This window comes from Elephas maximus, chromosome 7 (assembly GCF_024166365.1).
Source record: "Elephas maximus indicus isolate mEleMax1 chromosome 7, mEleMax1 primary haplotype, whole genome shotgun sequence".
Lineage (NCBI taxonomy): Eukaryota > Metazoa > Chordata > Mammalia > Proboscidea > Elephantidae > Elephas > Elephas maximus.
Window position 1 is genome coordinate 27,221,196 of NC_064825.1, and position 21,132 is coordinate 27,242,327.

Below are 21,132 nucleotides of genomic sequence, written 5' to 3' on the forward strand. Positions count from 1 at the left end.
TGCGGAGTTCTACCAAACTTAGAGAGCAGAGTTAACACCACTACTACTAAAGGTATTTCAAAGCGTAGAAAATGACAGAATACAACCTAACTCATTCTATGAAGCCACCATATCCCTGATACCAAAACCAGGTAAAGACATCACAAAAAAAGAAAACTACAGACCTATATCCCTCATGAACATAGATGCAAAAATTCTCAACAAAATTCTAGCCAATAGAATTCAACAACTTATCAAAAAATAATCTACCACAACCCAGTGGGATTTATACCAGGTATGCAAGGCTGGTTTAATATTAGAAAAACCATTAATGTAATCCACCATATAAATAAAACAAAAGACAAAAACCACATGATCTTATCAATTGATGCAGAAAAGGCATTTGACAAAGTCCAACACCCATTTATGATAAAAACTCTCACCAAAATAGGAATTGAATTTTTTTATACAAAGCCAACAGCCAACATCACTCTAAATGGAGAGAGCCTGAAAGCATTTCCCTTGAGAAAGGGAACCAGACAAGGAAGCCCTTTATCACTGCTGGTATTCAACATTGTGCTAGAGGTCCTAGCCAGAGCAATTAGGCTAGACAAAGAAATAAAGGGCATCCGGATTGGCAAGGAGGAAGTAAAATTATCTCTATTTGCAGATGACATGATCTTATACACAGAAAACCCTAAGGAATCCTCCAGAAAACTACTGAAGCTAATAGAAGAGTTTGGCAGAGTCTCAGGTTGTAAGATAAACATACAAAAATCACTTGGATTCCTCTACATCAACAAAAAGAACACCGAAGAGGAAATAACCAAATCAATACCATTCACAGTAGCCCCCAAGAAGATAAAATACTTAGGAATAAATCTTACCAAAGATGTAAAAGACCTATACAAAGAAAGCTACAAAGTACTAGTGCAAGAAACTAAAAAGGACCTACATAAGTGGAAAAACATACCTTGCTCATGGATAGGAAGACTTAACATAGTAAAAATGTCTATCCTACCAAAAGCCATCTATACATACAATGCACTTCCAATCCAAATTCCAATGACATTTTTTAATGTGATGGAGAAACAAATCAACTTCATATGGAAGGGAAAGAAGCCCCGGATAAGTAAAGCATTACTGAAAAAGAAGAAGAAAGTGGGAGGCCTCACTCTACCTGATTTTAGAACATATTATACAGCCACAGTAGTCAGAACAGCCTGGTACTGGTACAACAACAGGCACATAGACCAATGAAACAGAATTGAGAACCCAGATGTAAATCCATCCACATATAAGCAGCTGATATTTGACAAAGGCCCAGTGTCAGTTAATTGGGGAAAAGATAGTCTTTTTAACAAATGGTGCTGGCATAACTGGATATCCATTTGCAAAAAAATGAAACAGGACCCATACCTCACACCATGCACAAAAACTAACTCCAAGTGGATCAAACACCTAAACATAAAGACTAAAACAATAAAGATCATGGAAGAAAAAATAGGGACGTTAGGAGCCCTAATACAAGGCATAAACAGAATACAAAATATTACCAAAAATGACGAAGAGAAACCAGATAACTGGGAGCTCCTAAGAATCAGACACCTATGCTCATCTAAAGACTTCACCAAAAGAGTAAAAAGACCACCTACAGACTGGGGAAGAGTTTTCAGCTATGACATCTCTGACCAGCGCCTGATCTCTAAAATCTATATGATTCTGTTAAAACTCAACCACAAAAAGACAAACAACCCAATCAAAAAGTGGGCAAAGGATATGAACACGCACTTCACTAAAGAAGATATTCAGGCAGCTAACAGAAACATGAGAAAATGCTCTCGATCATTAGCCATTATAGAAATGCAAATTAAAACTATGTTGAGATTCCATCTCACTCCAACAAGGCTGGCATTAATCCAAAAAACACAAAATAATAAATGTTGGAGAGGCTGCGGAGAGATTGGAACTCTTATACACTGCTGGTGGGAATGTAAAATGGTACTTTGGAAATCTATCTGGCGTTTTCTTAAAAAGTTAGAAATAGAGCTACCATACAACCCAGAAATCCCACTCCTCAGAATATACCCTAGAGGAATAAGAACCTTTACACGAACAGATATATGTACACCCATGTTTATTGCAGCTCTGTTTACAATAGCAGAAAGCTGAAAGCAACCAAGGTGTCCATCAATGGATGAATGGTTAAATAAATTGTGGTATATTCACACAATGGAATACTACGTACGCATCAATAAAGAACATCATAACATGGAGGAACCTGGAAGGCATTATGCTAAGTGAAATTAGAGGCAAAAGGACAAATATTGTATAAGACCACTACTATAAGATCTTGAGAAATAGTATAAACTGAGAAGAACACATACTTTTGTGGTTACGAGGTGGGGAGGGTGGGAGGGTGGGAGAGGGTTATTTACGGATTAGTTAGTGGATAAGAACTACTTTAGGTGAAGGGACGGACAATACTCAATACACAGAAGGTCAGCTCAACTGGGATGGACCAAAAGCAAAGAAGTTTCCGGGATAAACTTAATGCTTCAAAGGTCAGCGAAGCAAGGGTGGGGGTTTGGGGACTATGGCTTAAGGGGACTTCTATGTCAATTGGCAAAATAATTCTATTATGAAAACATTCTGCATCCCACTTTGAAATGTGGCATCTGGGGTCTTAAATGCTAACAAGCGGCCATCTAAGATGCATCAATTGGTCTCAACTCACCTGGATCAAAGGAGAATGAAGAACACCAAGGTCACAGGATAACTATGAGCCCAAGAGACAGAAAGGGCCACATGAACCAGAGACTTACATCATCCTGAGGCCAAAAGAACTAGATGGTGCCCGGCCACAACCGATGACTGCCCTGACAGGGAGCACAACAGAGAACCCCTGAGGGAACAGGACAACAGTGGGATGCAGACCCCAAATTCTCTTAAAAAGACCAGACTTACTGGTCTGACTGAGACTAAAGGAATCCCAGCGGTCATGGTCCCCAAACCGTCTGTTGGCCCAGGACAGGAAACATTCCCAAAGACTACTCATCAGACATGGAAGGGAGTGGACAATGGGTTGGAGAGAGATACTGATGAAGAGTGGACTACTTGTATCAGGTGGACACTTGAGACTGTGTTGGCATATCCTGTCTGGAGGGGAGATAGGAGGGTAGAGAGGGTTAGAAACTGGCAAAAAGGTCACGAAAGGAGAGACTGGAAGAAGGGAGCGGGCTGACTCATTAGGGGGAGAGTAAGTGGGAGTATGGAGTAAGGTGTATATAAGGTTATATGTGACAGACTGACTTGATTTATAAACTTTCACTTAAAGCACAATAAAAATTGTTAAAAGAAAAAATAATAATAAAAAAGCAACATATCAGAGAAATGGACCAAGGGCAGGAGTTCCAGGAACAGTAACCATAGATTTGGCCAACGGAGGTAATAAATTTTCTGGGGAAAACTCAGCTTTTAATATATTATGCTTTATTCACATATGTGGTGTCTTAGTTATGTAGCGCTGCTGTAACAGAAATACTACAAGTAGATGGCTTTAACAAACAGAAATTTATTTTCCTACCATTTAAGAGGCTAGAAGTCTGAATTCAGGGTGCCAACTGTAGGGGAAGGCTTTCTCTGTGGGCTCTGGAGGAAAGTTCTTATCTCTTTGAGCTTCTGGTCCTGGGCAATCTTCATGTGGCTTGGCAAGTGTCTTCCCCCATCTCTGCTTCTCTTGCTTGCTTGTTTAATCTCTTTTATATCTCAAAAGAAATTGACTCAAGATACACCCTACACTAACCCTGCCTCATTAACATAACAAAGACAATCCATTCCCAGATGGGATTATAACCAAGGGGCACGGAGGTTAGGATTTACAACACACATTTTGGGGGACACAATTCAATCCATAACAGGCGTGAACCATGACCGATTTTGCTGATACTATAGAATAAAAACAATGAAGAACATCTCAATTATGCATCTTTGTTCACAGTGATTTCTCTAAAATAGATTTATAAAATATAGAACACAGTTTCAATATGCTCCTTCATTTCAAATGCCAAAAAAATGAGGTTTAGTACTGAGATCATTTCCATTGGATTTTATATTAGTATCAATTAATGAGCCTGATTTTAAATTTAAGAAGTAAACCTTAATTATTTCTTTTTCTAAATGAGTGTCAGCTGATTTAATCTAGCCCAAATGAATGGGTCTCTTTTGGTTGATCAATACGAAAGAGAAACTCTGCAGGTACGAAATATCCAAGATACTCCACGGTATCTGGGGTAGTATCATAATGGTAGTGTCCACCTTCTCCATGATGACTGAAAAAATGAGTGTGCTCCAATCGCAAATCAAACCCCTAGGAGAACAAAGCATCTGTTACAATTCGTATTATTTTGGATAGGATTTTTTAAGGGGGAGAGAGACCTTTTTTTTAATTTATGTTACAACAGTTTATTTTATTTTTTAAATATGTAATGCATTCACATGATTCAAAATTCAAAGGATGAAGAAGGATAAAATCAGTAAAATGTCTTGTTCCGCTTCCTCCCCTCCCGACTTACTTCCTTTCCTTGCAAGGAATATAAGGAATTTCTTGTCCATCCTCCCAGAAATATTCATCTTTTTTACTGAAGTGGTAGTACTCTACACAATCTTCTGCATATTGCTTTTTTCCCTTAACAATATACCTTTGAGGTCTTTGCATATTAGAACATAAAAGAGCTTCCCCATTCTTTCGTACTTACATGGTGTTCACTATATGGATATACTATTTCCCAGTTGACAATTAGATTATTTCCAATTCTTCTGCTAATACAACAATGGTGTTAACTATTGTCATTTTACGTATCTGTGCAAATAGTTAAGGATACATTCCTCGGATATAATTTCTAGATCAAAAGATATGACCAGTCATTATTCTGGGAAACATTTGCCTTGAACTGGTCTATACTGCACTGTTTTTCTCTAAGGGTAAGCTTGTAGTATTGTCTTAGAATATAATGAACACCAGATAAGATGATAGGAGATCTGAATCCCGGTTCTGATTTCGCTACTTAACATGGCTCTGGGTGCCATTTAAAATGCCTGTGCCTTCATTTTCTCTAAGGTAAAATTTGCTCTACCTAACGCATAGGTGACTGGTCACTTGCTCCCCTAACTTTCAAGATAATTCTAGATATTATCTTAGTTCTTAAAAAACAACACAAAAAGTAGGATAAAAACATGAGTCCTAAAACTCAGGCGTTATCATTGTAGTATACTGCAATATAAAAGGGAAATACAGACTTACTGGGTCTCTGGAGACAAAAACTGGCAGACAAACCAAAGGAGCCTTCATCTCATAAAAATTCAACCATTTATTCACGTCTTCCTCAGAGTTCAATGGGCAGGAAGAAAATTCTGCAGGCTACAAGAAAAAAATCATTAAGTAAATATACTGAATGTTAAGTCACTGCCATCAAGTCAATTCCGACCCTTTGAGGGACCCTATATTTTTTTTATATAGGACAGAGAACTGTCCCATAGGGTTTCCAGGGCTGTAATATTTATGGAAGCAGACTGGACACCTTTCTCCCTCATGGTGGCTGGTGGGTTAGAACTGCCAACCTTTCAGTTAGCAGCAGATTGCTTAACCACTGTGCCACCAGGGTTCCTACACTGAATATTACTGAAAGTTAAAACTTAGAAATATATGCAGTTTCATTAAGTTAAAAAAATGTATGCCCTCTTTGACATTCTAGTGACTATTTTGGGCATCAAGAGAAGTTATGTACTTTAGTTTTCCAAAGAATAGTCAATGTGTACAAACTAAAACTGATGAAGGAATGAGTCTAATATATTTTTATTTTTCATAGCCTACCAGTTTTCTTGTGACTATGTTGCCATCCTAATCTGCAATCTCATTACTCCTACCAGTACATGAAAGAAAAAAGCAAGGCACGAAAAGTAGATAGAAGGAAAGCTTTGCGTCATCCTCTGTTTTTATGGTTCCTTGAATTCAAATAAAAAACCTGTTGTCATGGGGTGGATTCTGGCTCATAGCGACCCTGTAAGGACAGAGTAGAACTGCCCCATGAGGTCTCCAAGGCTGTAATCTTTAAGGAAGCAGGCTGCCACATCTTTCGCAGAGCAGATGGTGGGTTAAAACCACAGGAATTTTGATTAGCAGTCAAGCACTTAACCACTGTGCTACCAGGGTTCCTTTGAACTCAAATACATTTACAAACATAAATAAATAAGTACACGCACACACACACCATTATTTATGGTAATGCTCTCCTGTTCACTCCTGATAAGAGCTACTAAAGGCTGAAGAATTTATAAATTATAAATTGCTGAAGAATTAGAAAGTTTAAATCTCATCTAAATGAAATCTATACACCCAGGAATTAGGAAGAAAGGAGTGCTTCTATGTACTTTTGAAGACAGCTGGGGTTTTTTTGGTTAAGAACAAAATATAAGCTTCATCTGGAAGTGCAAAACATTATGATTCGGTCCTATAATCCTTTGGTATTTATAAATATATCTATAATTCTTTTGCTAATAATTTGGAAAAGTAAGTAGGTTTACAAATACTACCTCTTTCTATACAGGATCACTGGCTTGCCACTTAAAATTATCAAGATGAAAAAGCATTAAAATACTACATTATCTTATGGCTTTACTGAAAAAATGAAAAAGAAATTAAGTTGAAGTTATTTTTATGGCTCATTCATTCATGTACCAAAAGTTATAAAATAAAAAGTCCCAAATGCCCTGGGTCTGGCTTTGTATTCAATCTCTAATGCTTTATAAACTGATTTAGTCCCTTAGATTATAACTTTTCATAATGAGTTCTTTCCCCAAAAGCACAACCATCTTAATAGTGAAGTTTAGTATGTATTGAGCTTGGGATTCTGGGATTGAAAATAATATTTAGTTTCTAGGGCTTATACTCACATCTATCTTGTTCTTAAAAACACACTGAAAAGAAAGTTCTAATATATTAACATGAAAAAAGAACTCTAGCTAGATGTTATCTCACAATGTGATTTATAGTATTGTCTGTCATCTAAATTTTAAAATAATAGGCTCATAGTAAAAGGATTTTACTCAGGATGTCTTCAAAGATAGAATTATCAAAGTATATTAAAAAATCCTAAATTCTTAAGTGTGGTCGCATACACACACACACCAACACATGCAGAGCCTTACCATAATGTGAGTTTTCACCTTCCCCTTCTGAACGAGGAAAGTACCTCCCATACCTACAGGCTTATCTCCATAATGTTTTTCAAGAGTCTGTCTCATACAAGTCACAAAGTTAAGTTCTCCAGTTCTTCTTTTGGCTTTCACCTCAATGACCTACGGAGAACATAAATACACATACCACTGTTTTAAAATGCAACACTTGATGTTGCATTTTAAACTTCCGAAGTGAAACATCATATAATTAATGCCATCATACAAATATTCACTTGTCTGTTTACAGCACCCAGATCTGAGTTGATGTGTCTCAAATACTCTGTGAGTCTTGATCAGTCAGACATATGCCAGTCATATATAATTAACTCATGGTTTCCTGGAGAAAATCGCAGCTAAATCCTGCATTTAACCCTGGAGACACTCACCACACGTGTCAAGGTGAAAACAGATAGAAAATCCTCTGGTTTAAGGGATTAACCTCCGGTTTTTTTTTATGGGGGGAATGATTACATTTTCTGACTTCCCTCAATATTCTGACTGAACCTATGTTATCTCTATTAGGTTATTTAGCCTTTACTACTTCATTTCCAAAGGAGCTGAAGTGGCTGTCTCTATTAAGATATCCAAGAGCCCTCACAACTGCTAAGAATGAAGTCATCTTTTTATATGCTAACATGAAGTAAATATGAAGGAAGGCACTAATTCACCTTACTTTTTTCTTGCTAAAATGTCCTGCTACCATCATCCCTGTCTAGTTGAATCAGTGTATAAACTGTTAGGAACAAGCAAACCACCTATTTTGCTACCTATAGGTAGGAATCATCTATTTTAGCTGCATGGTTAGTTTAAGCGACTAACTCATTCCTCAAATTACTATCCTGTTACCTTTTAGTTACGCAGAAAAAAGAAACTGGTTACTGAGTATTATTTTTAACCTTAGCTTTAAATAAGTCTCTCACTCTTACAGTAGTACCCTGAATCTTTCATAACTGGGTTATTCAAGGGGCTTTGCCTTAAGCAACTTTTGATTTTTTTTTTAATGAAAATCATGTTTGAAGTCATAAAATTTTCAAAGTTTTAACTACTGGAGACTATTTAGCAAATACAGTGTTATTATGGACAATCACCTTGCCAGGTTGGCCCTCACTGGCAAAAAGATTAGCCATTAATGCACACCCAAAATCATGATATTTCTCACTGTATTTCTCTAGCAGGCACCCTCCATCTGCAGGGTTAACACGGGCAAAGTAACTTCCATTCACAGGAGGTTTGTGTTCACTCTCCGTTTGAACAACTGGCATAAACTGAAAAGTAAATAAAACAATTTGTCAATCCTATAAAGGGATTATCTTTAAAAATGTGACAAAATATTTTATCCCAGACTTGAAAACATTTTTATTTCAAGACCTAATAAGAGAACATAAAACATGCACTATTAAATTTTAGACACCAAATGTTAAAGAAACAGAGATACAAATACCAAAAATCTGGAAAACATAAAACGTTTACAGAATTTCTTAGTGATTCTACAGCATTTGTAACATTTCCTTAAAATGTCTAATTTTAAATTTGAAGCTTTTTTTCTATCTGGAACACAAGGCAAATGATGTTTCTGCAAAAGAAGTTGTGTGATCACTGACAAATGGTCACATCTGAAAAGGCTGAGTGAATGCGCAGACTGACTGCACTCTTCCATTCATGAAGTGTCAAGAAACACTGATGCAATATTTTTGTGTTGAAAATGTACTGACACGTGTAATAATATATAGTACCTTTGGCAAATAATCAACACACTTCTCTAGACTGAAAGAGAGCACTGACTAGATCATTACGTATTCTATTCATCTTCTGATCCAAAGCTGCCCTTTACCAAAAGCAAAGAATTACAGAGGAGCTAGGAATCCTCTGATGTGTGAGGATAAAAATCTTTTACATTCCAGGGTCTACAGTGGGACCTTGGATTCATCTCGGGCTGCACCTACGCCATCAGAGAATTTCTGTAAATAGTGGCTAGTGCTCCATGACAGTTGGGCCAAGGGTAGAATATGCTATAAAAACAGTATCAAATGATGTGACATGACACCAACCACTTACAAGTCAAGCAGGCTTTCTGATAGTAAAAGGAAAAAGGCAAACCAAATGTCAGATCAATAATTACATTATATATACACTGACCTCAGCATTGAACCCAAGAGTCTGAAATGGGCCTGCCCCTGCTCCAAAAATGAAAGCTCCAGGCAGCTTGATTTCTTTTGCAATCTTATTCAGATCATAAACCTATATAAGAAAACAAGAAATATTACTTAAATTAGATCACAGTGGGACCCTGGACTCATAAATTATAACTTATAGTAATTCTCTGGTTTTCTTTTTATTACGAATCCATAACACTTCCTTGCCACATTGATCAATGGCTCTTCAAATAAATAAGAGGAATCAACCCAACTTTTATGATCTTCATGCGAATGTGAAGAGAAAAAGTACAACACTTACTTTTTTTAGGTTTACAAGAGGCAATAAGTAAGGCACACCTCCTACATCTGCAATTCTAGTTTTCCCACAGATGCCTAAAAAAACATAAGCCATCTTAAAAACACAAGAAACATCTAAGTATAAATGCCAGAAGACACTAATTTATTAAGAGTATACAACTTCTCCAGTCTCATAGAGTTTTACGAACAGCAGGGGCTGAAAGATGTATACAGCTAGGACCCCTCCCTGTTCTAACTACCTGTGTCTCTAGTATCTTCATAACTTGATGTAACTGGTAGCATAAAGCCAACAGAAAGTTGATGATAGAGCAAGGGCTAGACTTGGGGCAAAGTCTGGATTTGATGAGATTTTTAGAATTTGTAATGACATACTCCTTTTAAAATCTAGGTGGCTTTTTTTGCTAAAATTGTTTAATTTATCTCTGGTAGAATATAATTAGCTCTTTTAAAAATCCATATTGGGAAATCCTCTTGCCAAAGTTGCTTACTCTTAAGATTGTTTATGAAAATGACAGGCTAATTAGAGATAACTTCAGATGAGAGGAACTTTATTTACATTTCACATTTTATTTACAGGTTGGGAGAAGGCACTTTTATTTTTTAAATGCAGAGTAGAGAATAATCACCTTTTGTTTGAGAAAGGGTAGTCCTGTTAGTTTCATACTAACATAACAACCTGTTGCTGTCATGTAGATTCCGACTCAGAGCGGCCCTATAGGACAGAGCAGAACTGCCCCATAGGGTTTCCAAGGAGCAGCTGGTAGATTTAAACTGCCGGCCTTATGGTTAGTAGCTGAGCTCTTAACCACTGCACCACCAGGGCTCTACTAACATATTACATAGTAAAATAATTATGACTGCTCTATTTATTTTTTTATTGTGCTTTAGATGAAGCTTTACAGAAAAAACTAGCTTCTCATTAAACAATTACTACACATTGTTTTGTGACATTGTTTACCAACACCACAACATGTCATCACTCTCCCTTCTCAACCTTGGGTTCCCAATCACCAGCTTTCCTGTCCCCTCCTGCCTTCTAGTCCTTGCCCCTGGGCTGGTATGCACCTTTAGTCTAGTTTTGTTTAAGGGTGAACTTCAGGAGTGACTTCAGTACTAAGCTAAAAGGGTGTCCAGGGGCCATACTCTTGGGATTTCTCCAGTCTCTGTCCGGCCAATAAGTCTGGTCTTTTTTTGTGAGTTAGAATTTTGTTCTCCATTTTTCTCCAGCTCTGACCAGAACCCTCTATTGTGATCCCTGTCAGTGATTGTTCTATTTCTTTAGCTATACAGAGAGTAGATGTACAAAATTCTAATAGGCCTCACTTGTAACTGCGGATTTTGGAAACGTTTTCCTTGCAATTAGCAGAAATTACTCATGGATAAGACACTAGTAAGTGATAGTAACATGGAAAGGATGTTTAGAGAAACCATTAAGGGGCTATTTCAGTAGTCTAGGCAAAACACAAACAATAAGCTAATAACGATGACTGTAGAGATTGAGGAGGAATAAAGAAAGGAGAATAGGAAACTATGGTGAGGTAATAAGTTAAATTTTAGACATGTTGACTTCAAGTCATCACTAGTATATACAGGTAGAGATGTACTGTAAGCAGATGGAAATACTAATCTATAGGTAAGAAAGAGAGGTATCTAGGTGAGATGTACAGATTACAAAGTTGTATCAAGGTAGTAATTAAAACCACAAGAGTAGATGGAAAATCCCAGAGACAGTGTACAGACTAAGAAGAGGCTGAGGAAAGAATTCTGGAAAACATCAATAATTGATACTAAAAAATTAGAAAGAGAAAGGAGCTAGGAAAAATGATGAAGAACATCAAGGAAGCAGGAAAAGTACCAAGAGAGGAGAGAAGAAAGAACCACAGGGAGAAGAGAAAGAACCAAGAGCACAAGTGCCAAAAGATAGCAATACCCACTGCCGTCAAGTCAATTCTGACTCATATCGACCCTACAGGATGGAGTAGAGTTTACAAGGAGCGCCTAGTGGATTTGAACTGCCGGCCTTTTGGTTAGCGGCCGTAGCACTTAACCACTACACCACCAGGGTTTCTGAGATAGCAATAGTCAGCCTCAAATATATAGCAAGATTACATTGGTGACCTTAGCAAAACCAGTTCATATAGAAGATGCCTAACTGTGTTTAGGAAAGATGATACATATACATAGCCGGCTTCCTTAGTATTACAACTTAAATACTCACAAGTTATTGAACAGAAAACTGTTTTTCAAAGTATAACACTTTGGATGAAAGAATTAAGGTAACCATTTTCCTTCTTCCTTGTACTTTTCTGTTTTATGATTTTTTATTTATTTGCTTATTTACTTATTTAGCAGGGAGTACATATTATTCTTCGGAGCCCTGATGGCATAGTGGTTAAAGAGTTTGGCTACAAACTAAAAGGTCGGCAGTTAGAATCCACCAGGCGCTCTTTAGAAACCGTATGGGGCAGTTACTCTGTCCTATATGATTGCTATGAGTCGGAATCGACTCAATGGCAACAGGTTATATATTATTCTTATATTTAGAATAAACATGGCTATAAAAAAAAAGTATGCTAAATGCTGTCAAAGTAATTTAGACTTCCAAATGGTACATAAAACTCATAGAATTTACAGACGTACTTTAAATCAAAGACTGTTTAAGCTGGAAAGACACAAAAAGAACACTTAATCCTATCCCCCACTGAGGCCCAGATATATTAAGTGGTTTACCCAGGGCAATGAAATCAGCATGTGGCAGAGACAACTAGAGTGCAAGGCTTCTATGACAAATTAGCTTTTTTTCTTTAAATAATTTATTTGATGTTATTGTTAAGAATATACACAGCAAAAACACCAATTCAAGTTTCTACACATACAATTCAGTGACATTGATTACATTCTTTGAGTTGTGCAACCATTCTCAGCCTCCTTTTTCTGAGTTGTTCCTTTCCCATTAACATAAACTCACTTCCCTCTAAGGTCCTATCTAATTTTTCAAGTTGTTGCTGGCAATTTGATCCCATATAGATAGATCTTAAAAGAGCATTATGCTCACGGCAGACATTCTTTACTAGTTGAGCTAAACCACTGTTTGGTTTTAAGAACATTTCAGGGGATATTTTTGGTTTAAAGATTATCTTAGGGCAGTAGTTTCAAGGGTTCATCCAGCCTCCATGGCTCCAGGAAATCTGGAGTCCATGAGAATTTGAAATTCTGTTCTGCGTTTGTTGCTTTTGATCAGGATTTTTCTATAGAATCTTTGATCAAAATGTTCAGTAAGGGTAGCTGGGCACTATCTAGTTCCTCTGGTCTCATGGCAAAGGAAGCAGTTGTTCATAGAGGCAACTAACCAAACGTTCTATTTTCTCTTCCTATTCCTGACTCTCCTTGATCCTCTGTTGCTCCAGGCAAACGGACATCAATTGCTGTGCCTTGAATGGCCACTTGCAAGCTCTGAAGACTCGAGACACTACACAACAAACTAGGAGGAAGAAGAGAAGTACTAAACATGTTATTAGGTATGGCAAATTGGCTTTTAAGAAAGATGTCAATTATATAATAAAGGAACACTGAGATAGTTTATCTCTAAATTCCTCACCACAGCAGGGTATAATGGAAGAAGCTTGGACTTTGGAAGCAAATAGGACTTTGGAAGCAGACAGACCTAGATGTGAATTTCAATTACAAACTAGGTCAGGTTGGGCTTACTTAACCTCTGAGCTTTACTTTTCTCATCTATAATCTGGTAGTGTTATTATAAAAATTGATTAACAGATCAAGTATACGTGTCTATCACACTGTCTGAAAAATTATATTTACTCAACCAATTTAATTTCCCTTCCTTCTCACTTAAGATATTGGCCAGATCATCACCTGGCAAATAAGTATTAAATTGATGATTCGAATACAAGGCTCTTAAGATCCCTTCTGATTTTAAATAAATAAATAAAAACATAACAATTAAATTCCTGTAACAGACACTTGAACAAATAAAAACACCACCACCATGTGATATCAAGGATTCTAGCATAATGAATATCTGTTTAAATTGTGAAGATTATAAAAATGCATAAAACAAAGTCTCTTTCCACAGGGTATAAAGTTAAGTTTGACCAATATAAGATAAAAAATGAGCACAGAAATTAAGCATAATTTAGCCTGTAAGGTGGAAAAACATCTTTTCTCTGTGGATAATTTAAAATAATCCTTAAATATAAACCTGATTTCAAAAAAGATAGGGACTGAAAAATAAAAGCTAATTGCAAAAACTGCTTACCTAATGCAGGAAAAGTAAATGGTTCCTTAGTCAAATCAGGGCAATCAACTACAGAGACCTGGACATCAGCAAAGTTATCTTTTAACCCTTTCTGCAGAACTAATAAAGACAAGAAAAAGCGGAATTTAACATGAGGTAAAAACTTGGCCACCACATATCGAATCTTCCCTAACTTTTTTGTGTGTCACACTCCCAAACTAAACTCATTTAACAAAAATATTGGGTGGGGAAAATGGTAATAAATAATGCTTAGACATTAGATCCATAATTAATCATAAGGTATAATAGACTAAGACAGACACATTAATATCTTATAACAAAAAAAAAAAAAAAGAACAACAAAACCTGTTGCCATCAAGTCGATTCCCACTCATAGTAATCCTCTAGGACAGTGCAGAACTACCCCACAGGGTTCCCAAGGAGCGTCTGAGGGATTCGAACTGCTGACCTTTTGGTTAGCAGCCATAGCTCTTAACCACTGCGCCACCAGGGCTCCTTCTAACTTATAAAAACATAGTGATTATAAATCATTGAAAATAAACAGACTGCACACATAGCCAGAGACTATCTTCCTTTTGGGGAGAGAATTCCAAAGACCTATTGAAATGTAAATATTTAAACTGTTTTAAAATAAATTATATGCAACAACTGCAATGAAGCTTACAATCAACAAAATGTTGAGCAAAAGAAAAAAGAAGCCAGATACCAAATAGTATATACTGTATGACTTCATTTATGTGTATTTCAAAAACAGGCAACTAGTAGAAGTCGGAATAGTGGTTCTCTCTGGAGGTAAGGATATTAACTGGCAAGGTACAGAAAGGCGCCTTCTGGGATGCGGGAAATAGTCTGTCACTTAATCTGGATGGAGGTTACATGGGTATAAACATATGTTAAAATGCATCCAGTTGTACACTTTATATCAGTGCACTTTACGATAGACATTACACCTCAATAGAAATGTAAAAAAATAAGCACAGGTGTCTCAAAGTTATAAACCTAAGAACAATGTACTTTATGTACAAACAGTCTTACAAAAATTTTCTGATAGAAGGACCAGCCATTATTGTTTATTCTTCTTTTCTAAATTTTATTTTGTTGTTGTTGAGAATATACACAGCAAAACATACACCAATTCAACAATTTCTGTATGTACAATTTAGTGACGCTGATTACTTTCTTTGAGTTGTGCAACCTTTCTCACCCTCCTTTTCTGAGTTGTTCCTCCCTTATTAACATAAACCCACTGCCTGGTAAGATTCCTATGTAATCCTTCAAGTTGCTGTTGTTAATTTGATCCCATATAGATAATTGTTAAATGAGCATAATGCTCAAGGCGGACCTTTTTTTACTAGTTATACTACCATTCAGTTTTAGGATAACTTTAGGGGACATTTTGGGTTTAAGGACATTATGGTTTATTGTTTTGGAATTACACACTCTAAAAACACAAAGTTATCCTAAATCTAGCCATATAAACATTCCATATCAGATCTTTTGGAGCCCTGGTGGCACAGTAATTAAGAGCTAGGCTGCTAACCAAAAGGTTCGCAGTTTGAATTCACCAGCTACTCCTTCGAAACCCTATGGGGCAGGCAGTTCTACTCTGTCTTACAGGGTTGCTATGAGTTGGAATCGACTCAATGGCAATGGGTTTGATTTTTTTTGACCAGATCTTTTATCTGTATGAGAATAGGAACCAAAATGAAAAATCCCCCTATCAATACAATAACTGTAAATTAATGAATATATAAATTAAGATTCAGGGTGTAGAAAATAGTAAAATCTATTTTTACCAATTACAAAGGGACCATGTTCTTGCTATAAGATATTCTTGCTATAAGATATTCTGAAATACTGAAAGTCGAAAATAAATTTTGAGCCAAAAAACTTGTATTACATATTTTGTACTGAATATATCCTACACATATAGAAGGAAAATAAACCATAAACATGCAGGAGAAGTAAGTGGCAGAAAGGCACTCAAAGAGAAGATTTGTATCACAATCCAGCTGTCCTACTGTATCGGGAAGGCAGAAAGACTGATAGAAAAGAAATACAGGTAAAAAACACTAATAATACAGATTGTTCACTAGCTGCTGATAAATTTAAGGAAAAAAACAGGCAGGCTCTAAGAAAAAAGCCACAACCAAGCAAAAGATAAGTATACTTTTTGACTTCAACCTCTTCAGGACAGATACACTTTGAGCAATAAGGGTAGGCTTTATAGTTACCATCAGAATAGAACCTAATGGCTCAAAAAAAAAAAAGCGTCGACATTGTGACAGGCCATGCAGTTTTGAATTAGAACTATTCCTGGCTTCACTTTCCATCTGTATTCATATTTTCCTTTTCTTATCTATCTTTCCTCCTTCAATGTGTTATCTTGAAAAAAGCTGCTTTAAATTCTTGTTTGAACAAGGTGATACACATAAAAGTATACTTCAGAGAGAAATCTAAGGAAGTTCGTTGTCAGTCTGTCACATGAGGAGAAGGGGAAAAAAAGTACTATATTGGGAACATGGTTAGTATGCAATAATAGATTATATATTCGAATATTGTAACTGGTAAAATGATAATAAAACACAAAATTGTACAACTCTTTGGGTATCGCACACATTTAAAACTTAGATTACTATGGTTATTTTCTTCCTGTAAAACTGGGATCTTACCAAGAATCTATAAATGGTGAATTTTTGCTCTAACAGCTTTTTTTTTTGCCGGGGGGAGGTTAGACTTTTTGAATAGAAATAGTACAGAATAGACACGGAAAAGGACAACGAGTTTCTATTGTATTTACCTCCAGCCAGCTCCTCCAGGCTTGGCACATGAAAAGGAGACTCGACACAAGCCATTTTCTTTCTTCTTTAGGTGTAAGGTTGTACAGATAAAGCTACTGCAGGCTAATTCTCACGAGAGTCCACAGTGCACCAAACATGAACAGCTGCTGATCTGGAATTGAACACTCAGAGTTTAGTTATTAAAAGAGGACAAAAGGGCATTTAGGTTTCTGTTCATACAGAAAGGCAACCATATCTCTTAACACTTTATTCTCACAAGCAACTCTTTATTAATACTGATATTTTAAGTCATTTTAAACAGACTGGGAAGGGGAAACTCCAAACCAAGAGATCACATGTGATTCATTTTTTTTAGTCATACACAAAGATTGACATGCGATTTAATGGTTGGTGTAAGGAATACAGGTCCTGAAGCAAAAGGTACTGGCAAATATTTCTATAATAGATGATTGGTGTGTTCTACTCTACATTTGACATTTAGGTTAAAAATTCAGTTCCTTAGAGTATCACTTTTACAAAAGAAAATCTAAAGTACTAAAAGAGATGGAAACTTCTAGAAATAATCAGCTTTTGAAATTCAAATTTTTACTTTCATTTACAAATATACGTTTTATAGTAAGCAGGTTTTTGTTCAATTATTCTGATAATCTTTAACCAATTATAATTTGGTATTTTAAAAATATATGCTAAGTGCATGTACCAATAAATAGGCATACATAAAAACATACACAGCGATTAATACCTTACCTCAAGGGTTCACATGATGAGGAGGTGTACCAGCAGAGGGAGATAAAATGAAGCCAAAAAAGACTCCACAAACAACAGACGCAATATGAAGTGGGCGGGTAATCCTACACTAGGCCAGTCACGACAAGGAATAAGAAAAAAAAACCCTTATGGGAGTTTCTAAGAGCACTGTTGTTCTTGTTAAAATTGTTAATAAAACACTTCATTAACTGGATTAGCCTCTGACTTTAACAAGCTTACTTAGCAAGTGAAAGGTTGGCCCCCCAACATCACTTGAAAAAAAAAAAAATTTTTTTTTTAATTCCCCAAAGATTCACAGGTTTCCTAGAAACTGGGTTTCTAGTTTTGATCATTTTTGACAAGTATTTTCTATAAACATAGTACTGCATACATTTAGCACTTAGTGCTTTATCATTTACCAGCTTTTATTTATGAGGATAATAAAAGCACTCAATATCTTTGTTTGCAGTAGAAATTACTCAAATGAAAATTCAAATATAATCCTAATTTTATACCCTTTACTAACTCTAGAAGGTCAGTTTTTTATTTCCCCACCCAAACAAAGTCCAACCCTGCAAGGCTACAGCCTGAATGATTGATTTAGAAATGTACAACTTCAGACAGGCCAACAGTTAGCACAGAAGGCAGTGTGGTAGTAGTATGTGTGTGTACATGTGTGTGAGGGCAGGGGGTTGTTAGGGTTTGAGTGATGAGAGCTAGGGGGTTAGAAAGGTCTTAATATAAATTCATAAAGGCTCCAAGAGGAAAGCCTTGGAGCAGATGTAGGCAAACAATATTTACCCTCCCAATACAATTCGTTGGAGTTAATGGCCCAGAAATTGAGTTTAGAATAGGGAATAGAAATAGGAGGCAGTTGGGTAAGTCAGGTTGCAGAAAGAACACCCCAAAAGGGTAGACCAACTATGGCAACCAAGCTACCATTTACTGAGCGCAGCCTTATACCAGACATTCTCTCAAAACCTCTCACGACCATGACAGGGAGGTATTATGTTTCTCATTTCACAAAAGAGAAAATAGGTCAGAGAGGATGTATTATTTATCTAAGTTCACTAAGTTGGCAAATGGCAGAAACAGAATTCCAGGTCTAGCCCACTATAAAACCAGAACTCATGACACTGTTCCACGCTGGTTAACTGGTGAAGGACTGATACATTTCAGCTGAAAATAAGGAATAATCTGTACAGAGTTATCCTATAGCACTCAAAGTATTATCTATGTACATCTGTTTGCTTGCTCTCTTTTCCATAGTTTGTGATCTGAAGATAGGATTATGTTTCTCATATCTGTATTCCAAGTACCTAGCATACATTGGGGGCCCTGGTGGCACAGTGGTTAAGCACTTGGCTGCTAATCAAAAGACTGGCAATTCGAATCCATCAGCCACTCCTCGGAAACCCTATGAGACAGTTCCATTCTGTCCTATAGGGTCACTATGAGTTGGAATTCACTCTGCAGCAACAGGTTTGGGTTTTTTGTTTTTTTTTTTGTAGCATACAGCGGGCATTACATTCACAACACACCAGACTCATAAAGCTCTGGTACAGGGCCAGCTTCACTGGTGTGCAACTAGTGCAGTCACACAGGGCCATGCACTCAGAAAGGCACTTGGTTAAATGTTCTGCTGTCACCATCTTGAAATTTTTTTTTTTTAAATAATTTTGTCTTCGAACTTGGGTTTTGCAAATAAACTCCAAAGAGACAACAGGGTATGCACAGGAGCAGAGGAGAGCACTGCGACATGCATGCCCACCATGGGTCCTTGCCACCACTTTTGCAGACAGCATTTGTGATGTCCTGTTTTTTTATAAGCAGCAGAGAAGAGCCCTGATGGTACAGTGGTTAAGAGCTTGGCTGCTAACCAAAAGGTCTGCAGTTCAAATCCACCAGCCACTCCTTGGAAACCCTATAAGGCAGTTCTGCTCTGCCCTAGAGGCTTACTATAGTCAGAATACACTAGATTGGAAAGGGTTTGATTTTGGTTTTTATGAGCAGAGAGGATCCCTAGTTAAGTGTTCAGCTGCTAACCAAAAGGTGAGCAGTTTGAATCCACCAGCTGCTTCTCCAGAGAAAGATGTGGCTATTTGCTTTTGTAAAGATTTACATTCTTGGAAACCCTAAGGTGCAGTTCTACTCTGATAAATAGCATTGATAAGAGTTGGAATCATGGACCCAAGATGCATGGGAATTCAGTAAGCCTCAAAATCTTTGGCTTCCAGAGTGTTGGCAGAACGTGCAAGTATCAAGAACTGAAATAAAAACAGTTGAGTTAGCTTTACACAGCGTTTCTACTGTTCTAAGGTATTTCTTACTAGAACAAAACATACATTTGTATGAGCTATGAAATACAAATTTTGTGACGTTTCAGTGATTCTGCCTAAGAGTTAAATGTTATTAGATTTGTATTTAATACTGGCATTGCACAATATAAAGATAAATGATAAAATTCATGCCAACAATTTTAAATTTTTATTTTTCTTTACTTAGAATGGCATTACACAGCAAATAAAAAACATAACAAGTCGAGAGAGACCACGGAAGGAAAAGCTTTTTCCCTGCTTTTTGAACACGGGACCCTGCATTTTCATTTTGTACTGGGCCTCATAAATTCTATAGCCGGGTATGCTCCTTGAACAGGGCAGTGTATAAGACATGCATAGACTCCGTGGGTCAAATGCAGTGGGCTGCCTACAGAATCAGACTTTCTATACCTGAAGCTGTTCGATATCTGGCGCCAAATGGGGTAAAGAGACCAGATTACCCTTAAAGTTCTTTCTAATCCTGGGATGACGCTGACTATAAACGGAGACTAGACAACATCACTGCTTATACAAGAAAGCGGAAAATAATCAAACCGACTCATTCTTTTTTTAACTACTTTGTGGAAAAAAAATCAACTAGTTTAGCTGCTGTACCTTAAACACTCCGCAACCGGTCAAGGAACTTTTTTTTTCAGGGGAGGAGGGTGAGGGAACTGCAAAAAAAAAAAAATTCCTCCGCGGGTAACTCGTGGTATATTAACCAACTCCTGGGAGGCTGACCCTTAGTTTAGAAGGAATGGTGAGGCTAACAAAACGAATCTGAAGGTGTCTGGAGGGAAACTGGGTGTGCTATGGTGTAAGACTGGAGTCCAGGACAAAGGTTACACATTTCGATAACGGTCAAACCATGAACCTTTCCCAATATTTTAACACAGAACAGATATTTGAAGGCAAAAGTATTATGTCAAAAACTGCCAAAAAGGGATGCTTCACATTCCTGAACAGAAACCCAAACTCATCTGCCAACCTAGAATTCTACAGCTTGGCATGTAAGAAAAACACACACCATCCGGTACCAGGCTTTAGAAAGTCAGACGACAGCAGGGCGAATGCGATACCACCGGAAACAATTCACGGTTTTTTTCCTCGCAGTTCACATCCATTCCGCTCCTTTCGCCCACAATTTGTTTTTGCCGTTTGTCAAAATATTTTTGGCTACTGCACTTACCTAATTCGGTCTAGGAAGCCTCAACTTAATCTTCACCGTTCCCTCCGACAACCCCACCTCCTGACGTCACGACCTCAGGCTCCGCCTACTTCTTATCACACCTCCCCTGGCGTTGATCTAAATGGCTCCGGGG

The 21,132-nt window shown here is 37.1% G+C and overlaps 1 protein-coding gene across 5 annotated transcripts; it reads right to left on the bottom strand.

Moving 5' to 3' along the window:
• Positions 1-2,455: 2,455 nt before the first annotated feature.
• Positions 2,456-21,084, bottom strand: C7H11orf54 (chromosome 7 C11orf54 homolog). 5 transcript variants are annotated; one of them, XM_049889530.1, is made up of 9 exons: positions 21,000-21,084; positions 16,745-16,896; positions 13,945-14,043; positions 9,670-9,743; positions 9,352-9,453; positions 8,304-8,480; positions 7,186-7,335; positions 5,282-5,398; positions 2,460-4,348 (listed from the first exon to the last, which is right to left on the bottom strand). In XM_049889530.1, the coding sequence occupies exons 2-9, from the start codon at positions 16,797-16,799 to the stop codon at positions 4,175-4,177; spliced, it is 948 nt and encodes a 315-aa protein (XP_049745487.1). In that variant the 5' UTR covers positions 16,800-16,896; positions 21,000-21,084; the 3' UTR covers positions 2,460-4,174. The 5 variants fall into 5 exon arrangements, with proteins under 5 accessions (XP_049745488.1, XP_049745490.1, XP_049745489.1 ...); XM_049889531.1 differs by lacking the exons at positions 9,670-9,743; positions 13,945-14,043 and having other exon boundaries at positions 2,456-4,348; XM_049889533.1 differs by lacking the exons at positions 9,670-9,743; positions 16,745-16,896; positions 21,000-21,084 and adding an exon at positions 13,019-13,149 and having other exon boundaries at positions 2,456-4,348; positions 13,945-14,029.
• Positions 21,085-21,132: the final 48 nt, after the last annotated feature.